Below are 9,738 nucleotides of genomic sequence, written 5' to 3'. Positions count from 1 at the left end.
TCTGCTGGATGGTTTGTGTTTCAACCATCCTAAAGATTTTTTCAATAGTAACGCAAAAATTGAAAAATGTCTCCTAACAATGACCAAATGCTCTCAATTTTCATAGCTCAAAGCCACAAAAATCCTTAATCTTCTGTACTGATAAAAATGTCAACATTGCATCACAATTTTAGAATATTTATTTTTTGAGTTGTTGTCTCACTACACACTCAGTTTTTATTTCTGCAGCTCGGCAAAAATCCAAGCCGTGCGCCAGCAAAATAAATAACTGATATTCCGGCAAAAATTACGTTTGTTAGCTGATTTTCGGCAAATTATTTTCTGATTATCAGCAATTTTGACAGAAATCTCGGTAAAAACATGTTTGCTAGGGCACGGCTGTGCGATTCACGGTAAAAGTTCAACATTTTGATTAGATCCCGATAAAAAAAATTAAGTGTGTATGGGGACACTTGATTCCTCATTAGTCACCCATATAAAAAAAATAACGAAAAGAAATACTAACACAGACTGTCACATATCAGTAAAGCTAAATAATGTATTTCTTAAAAAGTCTGTATTAAAGCCGTGTAAAGTTCATTAATTTTTGGCTGTAATAAATCGGAAATGAGAAAAAGGGGATCAAGTCTCTCCTGCATTTATTTTTAGTATTTTCAGTAGTAGTAGTAGTAGTAGTAGTAGTAGTAGTAGTAGTAGTAGTAGTAGTAGTAGTAGTAGTAGTAGTAGTAGTAGTAGTAGTAGTAGTAGTAGTAGTAGTAGTAGTAGTAGTAGTAGTAGTAGTAGTAGTAGTAGTAGTAGTAGTAGTAGTAGTAGTAGTAGTAGTAGTAGTAGTAGTAGTAGTAGTAGTAGTGGTAGTAGTAGTAGTAGTGGTAGTAGTAGTAGTAGTAGTAGTAGTAGTGGTAGTAGTAGTGGTAGTAGTAGTGGGGGAGGTGGTGGTGGTGGTGGTGGTGGTGGTGGTGGTGGTGGTGGTGGTGGTGGTGGTGGTGGTGGTGGTGGTGGTGGTGGTGGTGGTGGTGGTGGTGGTGGTGGTGGTGGTGGTGGTGGTGGTGGTGGTGGTGGTGGTGGTGGTGGTGGTGGTGGTGGTGGTGGTGGTGGTGGTGGTGGTGGTGGTGGTGGTGGTGGTGGTGGTGGTGGTGGTGGTGGTGGTGGTGGTGGTGGTGGTGGTGGTGGTGGTGGTGGTGGTGGTGGTGGTGGTGGTGGTGGTGGTGGTGGTGGTGGTGGTGGTGGTGGTGGTGGTGGTGGTGGTGGTGGTGGTGGTGGTGGTGGTGGTGGTGGTGGTGGTGGTGGTGGTGGTGGTGGTGGTGGTGGTGGTGGTGGTGGTGGTGGTGGTGGTGGTGGTGGTGGTGGTGGTGGTGGTGGTGGTGGTGGTGGTGGTGGTGGTGGTGGTGGTGGTGGTGGTGGTGGTGGTGGTGGTGGTGGTGGTGGTGGTGGTGGTGGTGGTGGTGGTGGTGGTGGTGGTGGTGGTGGTGGTGGTGGTGGTGGTGGTGGTGGTGGTGGTGGTGGTGGTGGTGGTGGTGGTGGTGGTGGTGGTGGTGGTGGTGGTGGTGGTGGTGGTGGTGGTGGTGGTGGTGGTGGTGGTGGTGGTGGTGGTGGTGGATGATGGTGGTGGTGGTGGTGGTGGTGGTGGTGGTGGTGGTGGTGGTGGTGGTGGTGGTGGTGGTGGTGGTGGTGGTGGTGATGATGGTGGTGGTGGTGGTGGTGGTGATGATGGTGGTATGGTGGTGGTGGTGGTGGTGGTGGTGGTGGTGGTGGTGGTGGTGGTGTGGTGGTGGTGATGATGATGATATGGTGGTGGTGGTGATGATGGTAGTAGTAATAGTATGATAGATGGTAGTAGTATGGGTGGTAGTAGTAGTAGATAGTAATGGTAGTAGTAGTAGTAGTAGTAGTAGTAGTAGTAGTAGTAGTAGTAGTAGTAGTAGTAGTAGTAGTAGTAGTAGTAGTAGTAGTAGTAGTAGTAGTAGTAGTAGTAAGGAGTTTAAATAGCAACCCTTCTAAGAGTCATCCACGCATCAGAGGAAATCTTCTTGGAACCGTTTTTCAGTTAAGGTACCCCGGGGCAAGTGAAAATACGGGGTAAGTGGGTACTATGACTGCAGATGAATCGATGAACGTTTTTGATGGTTACAATGTTCTAGGAAGATGAAGCAGAACTATAAACGAATTCTCCCGACACAAAAATATTTGGAATCAAAACCATTAAAAGCACCAAACTAATGATATTGCTTGATCATGACTTTAAACTACCGATAAAATCTATTACTTTTATTTTATTTCAATGGATTTCAAACTAAATAGTCGCTTCTAAATTTATCATTGATGTGGAAAGTGAATGTTTTGAGCAATTAAATAATTGTGTGACATCGAAAACGATTTGAAATTTTTAATTAAAGCCAAAATCTGCCATTTTTATTTGCCCTTGTATTTTAACATACATGGGGCAAGTGGGACATATTTGAACAACATATCCGAAAAGCTATTTTAACTATTTTCAGATGGTTTCTAGAGAGAAATAACTTCGTCATTCATATATCATATGGATCTGAATCAGTTGCAGTTGGATTTCGATGTTAAAAAGTATTGTACAGTTAATTACCAAATGTGTATTTTGCATTCTGTAAATTATCTCCCGCATGAAGAAGAGCAATGGCTATAACTATGATGCGATATTCTTCCGTTTACAATGCAAATAATCTATTTATTCTACAATAGGTCAACAGGATTTGTCTTGTGTTTTGTTATTTTCAAACTTCGCATCAGATTCTCAGATAAATAAAGTGCGTAACACATAAATTGGAAATTTTGTTCTGTTACAAATTAAAAACACTGCGCATCGCCTGAATAAAAACGTTTCTTCTGAAGTACTGATTTATATAATAATTTATGTGTTAAACAGAGAAATATTTATTTGTACGAAAAGTGAATAAATATTTGCTTATCCTTGCCACCTAAAACATTTGGTACAAAAGTAAACTTATGGAAAACAAGACAACAGCCAACTAAACAGTAAATCGGCTGTTGTCTTGTTTTCATACCTGCTAACATTATAATCCCTTTCTTCTTGCAAAAATAAAGTCCACATGCAACCAATCTCTATCCATGATCTGGAAATACTTATGTATTATGTAGTTTCGTTCGACAGTAGAAAACAGAATAGGTCCCACTTGCCCCGTTTGAAGGGGTAAGTGAGTCCTGAAGGTAAATTTATTTCTAGCACTACCAATATTTTTAAAATTGAATAAATGGCTTCCAACACCTCTACACTTCAACAATGGAAGCATATAATGATGTATCTGTGGTTAATGTTCTTAAATACCCTGTTTTCTAAGTATGCGTTAACAATTTTGCTGAACTAGCGTTTTTTTAGGTCCCACTTGCCCCGGGGTACCTTATTCCGTATTTCAGTGTTCCAAACAAATATGACGTCTAACGCTAAATAAATATAATAAAAACGTGACGATGTCGGCAATCTGCTGACGAAAAAACGGAAGAAGCAGCAGACTTCAATTTTGGAAACGTCACCTGGAATTTTTACATGGAGACGAGCTGAAACAGGTGAGGCAACCAGCACGCTACCGATCAATGTACAAAGATGGAGGTGGTTGTTCCCTGTTGTTCCCAAGTGCGCGAACTGCAGCAACAAACACAAAAGGCTGTCTAAAGCGGACAGAGTTCCTCAAAAAAAAACGAAAGAAGTCTTCCACAATGACCGTCCCAAAGAAGAACCGATTCTCATTCTTCCATCGTTGTTTCCGCAGCGATAGCTGTGGCGGTTCAAAGCGCCATCACCACCGGCTCCATCTATCTGCAAATGCCCTTCATATCCTCCTCCTGGATTTCGTCGGCAGCCGGAGAACGAAACTGTCCCTCAGGAACAGTTCGCTCCGATTTATACTCCGGAGCAACTGGTTCCGATCTTCTCGCATCTCAATACTCAACTGCGAGGTTGCCATATCTTCACCATGTCTTCACTCTTGGCATGGCAAAATGACTGAAAGGGGAAGCATGGCCTATCCAGCGGTACAACGGACCTTTTTCAATATCTACGACACCCTAAAATGTCCTTGAGTTCAGATCCTAATATTCAAGTCGATCAACATGAAGATCTTCGATGTCCCCACTAGTTTTATGAGTTAGAATAGCTCCAGGGTACCTCGTAACACCATTACAGACACAACATAATTCGTTCGATATCTACGACACTTCAAACTGTCCTTGTGTACAGATCTGAATATTCAAATTGATCAACATGAAGATCTTTGATGTCCCCACTAGTTTTATGTATTGGAATAGCTTCAGGGCATCTCGTAACACCATTACAGACACACTAAAGAATTCGTTGGACATCTACGACGCTCCAAACTGTCTTTGAGCTCAGATCCTTATATTCAAATCGATCAACATGAAAATCTTTGATGTCCCCACTATTTATATCAATTGAAATAGCTCCACGGGACTTCGTTACGCTATTATAGTTACATTACAGAACTCGTAGAACATCTACGACACTCCAAACTGTCCATGAGTTCAGGTCTTATTATATTCAAATCGATCTACATGAAGATCTACGACATCCCATCAAATAGATGGGATGTCGTAGATCTTCATGTAGATCGTAGAATTATGAGTTGGAATAGCTCCACGGTATTTCGTTACACCACTATAGACACAGTAGAATTTGTTGACATTTTTGTACGACAATCCAAAATCACCATGAGTTCAATTCTTCATATTCGAATCGATCAACAAGAAGATCTACGATGGTCTAGCATGAATTTACAGCCTTAAAATTTGTATTGCGAAGGACATCTAGGGAAGATCCATAAAGTACGTCACGTAAAACAATTAACATTTTCACAACCCTCCCTCTTCGTCACACTTCTTGTAATGAACCTCTATTATTTTCGTCTTTCTCGTATTTTTATCAATCGTCACGCTGCTCAATCCCCCCTCCCCGTCCCAGTTAGGATGTGACGCACCTTGTGAATGGCCACCTTACACAAATTTCATCAAAAATAGGAGCATTTCTCGAAAAAAATAAATATTTGTTCGATGAAGAAGATTATTAACGAGGAACGTAAATAGTGATACCTTTTTGTACGCTGCTTCCAAAAAGTTTACTCCTAGTGTGCTGCATGTAGCAGTGCATCAGAGCTTAACGCGTCGTTTCGAATCTGATTGTTTTAAATGATTTCACAACTAAAATGAAAGTTTTACTGAAGCGCCTGAAGCGTCTGTTGATGATCTCGCAGAATAACATCAAATTGTTGCAGAGAAACTGAGAGATAGACTTTTTTAGCAACATGTTTTAGATATTACATTTAATTCATTTTGGGATAAGTATGGTGAAAAGCGTTTGAAGTGAAATTTTATTAAATTATTCATACGTCTTAGCTACAATCACTTTCGTGCAATTCTGAAATGAATTAAATTGTCGATTGAATATGTTGCGAGCTTTATTTAGTTCTAGGTTAGACTGTCATCTCATGATACCCCTTGGTGGTTTCAATACTCATAGAAATGGTAAACATATCGTACATCGAACGTGATCATGTAGAACCTCAAGCTCAAAACTCAATTGCAATTTTGATTGAGAATACTGTTATATGTAAAAAATATATAACATATGTATGATAATTGATGAGTATTAAGCAAGTGAGTATGACAATGTCAACGCCTTCTATGTGTGACTTACTCTAATTCTGATTGATTATGGAGTAGCAACAATTCACATGTACAGCCGGTCATCAAGGGACGCCGTGGTTTCGTAGGCCTAGATTTATTCTATAACACTATTGACGATAAAAGGAACAGAAAAAATGTTGATGCAATGTTTGTGATCATAATAAGAGGCTTTTTATTCGTACGTACGTAGTGTGTAATGATGTCAATTGAAGCAGTTCCACCTAACAAGCAAGTTTGGGAACCTATGCATCACTCTGTTATAGAATTCTAAAGTTCTGTAATTGTTCTGGGAATACTGTGATTTTTATATAATGGTGTAATGAAGTTCTATGATGCTTCTCCAGCTAACAAACAAGCTACAGAACCTATGAATCACTCTGTTGGTTTTTCAGACCTCCAATATCTGAACTTATGTATGATACCGTAGATATTCTGGGAATGTTGGGTTTTGTATATACTGGTGTAACGATGTCCCATGGGGTTGCTTAACCAACACACAAGCTCAGGACCTTATGAATCACTCTGTTAGTCTAGTAGACCTTCAAGATCTGAACTCAAGAATGATTTGGAGTACCGCAGGAACTCTAGGAATGTTGTGATTTGTATATAGTGGTGTACTGATGTCCCATGAGGTTGCTTACTAACTAACACACAAGCTCAGGACCCTATGAATCACTCTTTTGGTGTTGTAGACCTTCAATATCTGCACTCAAGAATGGTTTGGAGTACGGTAGCTATTCTAGGAATGTTGTTTTTTTTTATATATACTGGTGTAATGATGATTTGGGGCTTCTCCAAATAAGACACAAGCTCGGGAACCTATGAATTATTATGTTGATCTTGTAGACCTCCAAGATCTGAACTCAAGAATAGTTTGGAGTACCGATTTGATAAAAACAGTTTAATTATGTCTCAAGTACCATTACCATTTTCAAATTTAAACTGAGGGCCCGTAAAACGCTTTGTTGTTTATGTAGATCACCATGATCTGAACTCAAGGAAAGTTTGGAAGCTCTAGGTCACAAAAAATATATCTACTTTTTCATGGTTTGCATCCGTTTTTGAAGCAGTATGTCCAAAATTTATATTGAAACACGAAAAAAAAAATCCGTGTTGAATCGGTTAACCCTTTGGAAGGTATTATAAACTAAACAATGGAATAACAAAAACAGCAATTAAAATCAATGTTTATATGGTATTAAACTCAGAAGTATGTTTGTTATACAGTTAAACAGTTCATAAACATTGAAAATTGGTAGCAATATAATTGCCACTGCCGTAAAGGCGCGACAGAATATGTGACAAAACTTCTTTTTAAATACTTTTTTAAATCGCTTTTGCGTCAAAGAAATCAAAACAAAGTGCGTTGCACTTTTTCAATGAAGAATCTTATTCAAAAAAACCCACATCTAAAAAAGGTGTGAACAATTCCTAAATTTAATATGATTTCGTGTTGGACACGCAGCGCCCTGCGCTTTTTTTGTACGGCCGGATTTTCTGTCGCTAATTGGCGGCTTTAATCGTCTCATCAAGATTCCGTTCGTGATATATTTTACCCCGCTTCCGTCCGTTGACTGTCCACGAACCTCGATCCTAACCAAGGGATAGAGGACACAACACTTCCCACTCGGGGAATCAAATAGGTACGCGAAGCCGGGTCGCTTGGGTACGTGTGTCCCTACTTGGCGGAGCAGACCGTTCCGAGGAAATTCAGGCCAAGTGCCACAATACTCTCTCCGATCGAAATCGGAAGCTTGATCGCTTGATCCGTTCCAGCCGCCACTCTCTCAGCATCTTGAAATCGACCATATCGCACACGGGTCACCTTCATCGCTGCGCGCCACATTGCAGCACTGACACGCCAGTGACCGCCATCGTCGAGACATCGAAGGCTTCTCATCTTTCCCGCCGGCGTCGAATCATCAAAATCCTGCGCAGGTACATGAGGAGCTTTTCATTACATGGCGATGTTTGTTTCTTTTTCCATTCCGTACCTTTTTCGTCGCGTCCAAAACTCCCTGAACGGATACAGTGGAACAATAAATTCGACGCCATTTTGACAACTGATTAGTATTTGGTAATTACAAAATTCTTAAATTCACTAAAACTCTTCAAATAACTGTAAGGGTTTCACGCAAAGTCAACGGTAGCAACAGTAGGTAAGTAGGAAACCAACAACTGCTTTTAGAACAGCAATGCTCGGAGCTCCCTACGCGCTGTAATGTGCTTTGGCGCGCGATGACGTCGCGACGTCCAAAGCAGAGAGTGCGACGCTGAGAGCGGTAGTTTGACTCATACCACAAAGCCGTCAAGCCATCTTTGTTTTTGTTTACATCGTGCAGGCCACGCTAGGATATAGTCAGTGCGTCGGCGCGAATGCAGTTGGATATTCTAGTTTTTGGAGCAACACGTGCAAAGCGCGCCGCGCTGCAAGTCGAAAAGAACATCGTGGTGCTGTGCATTTGTGCAACCAAGTAATCTCCCAGAATTGTCTTCGGTATTACTTCGAGCAGGTGTAACACATGTAAGTAAGATTGGAATTGTTAGAACTAGATTAGATTAGATGCAGAAACCGCCGAAACGATGTATCCAGTTTGCATGATAATATCCAAAATTCTTATGGGAATGCTTACAGTTGTGTAGCGCTATCTATATTAGAAGTCGTGTATGCATGGAAGAGTGTACTGCATACTGTAATCGCCTTCAATCTATGTTTGCATTCGCAACGTATACTTGCGCAAATATCACTTAAGGGTGTACTTATACTTGCGGCGACGCGCAGTGACAACAAGAAAGTTGTTTTTTCATCACATTGCTGCCTATGGCGATGTCGATTTTCTTGCACACAATATTTACCTGCGATCAGTTGGTATTTGTAATTGGTGACCACGACGACCATGCATTGGTGAGGTAGGGTTCGAGCCACACATCTCGTGGGCACGGCTCGTCAGTCTTTTCGGGGAACTCGGTCAGATAGCTTGCGGATATCGTTTCAACACTGCGTGTGTAGCTTGTGCTGTTTTGGTGCACTTTGACGTGGATAAAATTAGCAGTTTCCAGTCCTATTTGCATTGTGATTTACTTTTTTTGTGTGCTATTTGTGTTCATTAGCTTTTTACATTCCGAATTGAGATAAATTCCTAAATTTCAACTGTGTTCGCCTTGTTTGTTGATTAGCACTTTATTTCCGTGTGTGAATTTCGAGGTTTAGTAATCAGTGCAGTAGATAACGAATCCAGTTAACAAGATGACGAGCAAAGGTAATCCGAAAAGCACTTTCACTTTATAAGAAAAAACAAAAACGAGTTCTGAACTGTGCGGCAATCCCAGTTGATCCAAATTCAAGTCACGTGACTTCACATCCGATCGAGATCTAGTAGCGTGGAGGTCATAAAGGCACTATGTAAACAGCAAAAGAGCCAATTCGTCGACGTCATGGTTGAAGCAGTCACAAGTTGAAGCCACCGTATAGTCGTTCCCAATGTCTGGAGATAAAGATCGCGATTTGTTCAGAGGGTGACTGTGACTTTGCATCAAGGGTATTATAGTGGCAGGTCCTATAACTAGCACTTGCAGCTACTGAGCCGGTCGCAGGCGTCCTAGTGCGAATGATTCAGACAAGATGCACTGCCGGAGGATGAAGTGGGGCGAAGCGAGCTCACGAGATAATATGGAACGAAATAGAGTATTTTTTTTACGGGCACGAGCATTAGATCCCCTCGATCGATGAGGGTCAGCAGCATGGCTTGTGGGGTAGGAAAGCGGTACAGGTTGTTATGTAGTGCGCCGCATCGTTCGTTGGCGTTCGCCGCTTGTTGTGTCGGTCAAGGACGCATTCGCTTGGATGATGTGGGGTCTCAAACGGTCCGAAGCGGTTACCTAAATATATAACGCGGTGCATAGTGGGGCGATCATTTATGAAGATGTATCAAAGTATTACTGTCATTGTCAGATTTCCAACCGGTTTCTAGGAAGTTTACGAGGAAATATAAGATGATCATTTTATGATGATCATTTTTCTAATTTTTAAAAAATTACCTAATTCAGAACTCA

The 9,738-nt window shown here is 41.2% G+C and overlaps 1 protein-coding gene and 1 pseudogene across 2 annotated transcripts in view; one reads left to right on the top strand and one right to left on the bottom strand.

The window, feature by feature from the left end:
- Positions 1-976: 976 nt before the first annotated feature.
- On the bottom strand, positions 977-8,584 carry LOC134222863 (integumentary mucin C.1-like; annotated as a pseudogene).
- The window catches only part of LOC134226261 (glucose-6-phosphate 1-dehydrogenase), a 23,520-nt gene continuing 21,814 nt past the window's right edge, over positions 8,033-9,738 (top strand). Inside the window, exon 1 of one of the 2 annotated variants that reach the window (XM_062706919.1) lies at positions 8,033-8,209. Coding sequence is in view for 1 of the 2 variants with exons in the window: in XM_062706918.1 (XP_062562902.1) it covers positions 8,933-8,945 (13 nt within the window). In the remaining variant the exon portion in view is untranslated. Of the gene's footprint in view, positions 8,210-8,625; positions 8,946-9,738 lie in introns of those variants that run through there. The other variant, XM_062706918.1, reaches the window with a different exon arrangement.

This window comes from Armigeres subalbatus, chromosome 3 (assembly GCF_024139115.2).
Source record: "Armigeres subalbatus isolate Guangzhou_Male chromosome 3, GZ_Asu_2, whole genome shotgun sequence".
Taxonomy (NCBI): Eukaryota; Metazoa; Arthropoda; class Insecta; order Diptera; family Culicidae; genus Armigeres; species Armigeres subalbatus.
Note: the sequence above shows the minus strand (reverse complement) of the source record. Positions and strands in the feature narration are given on the sequence as shown.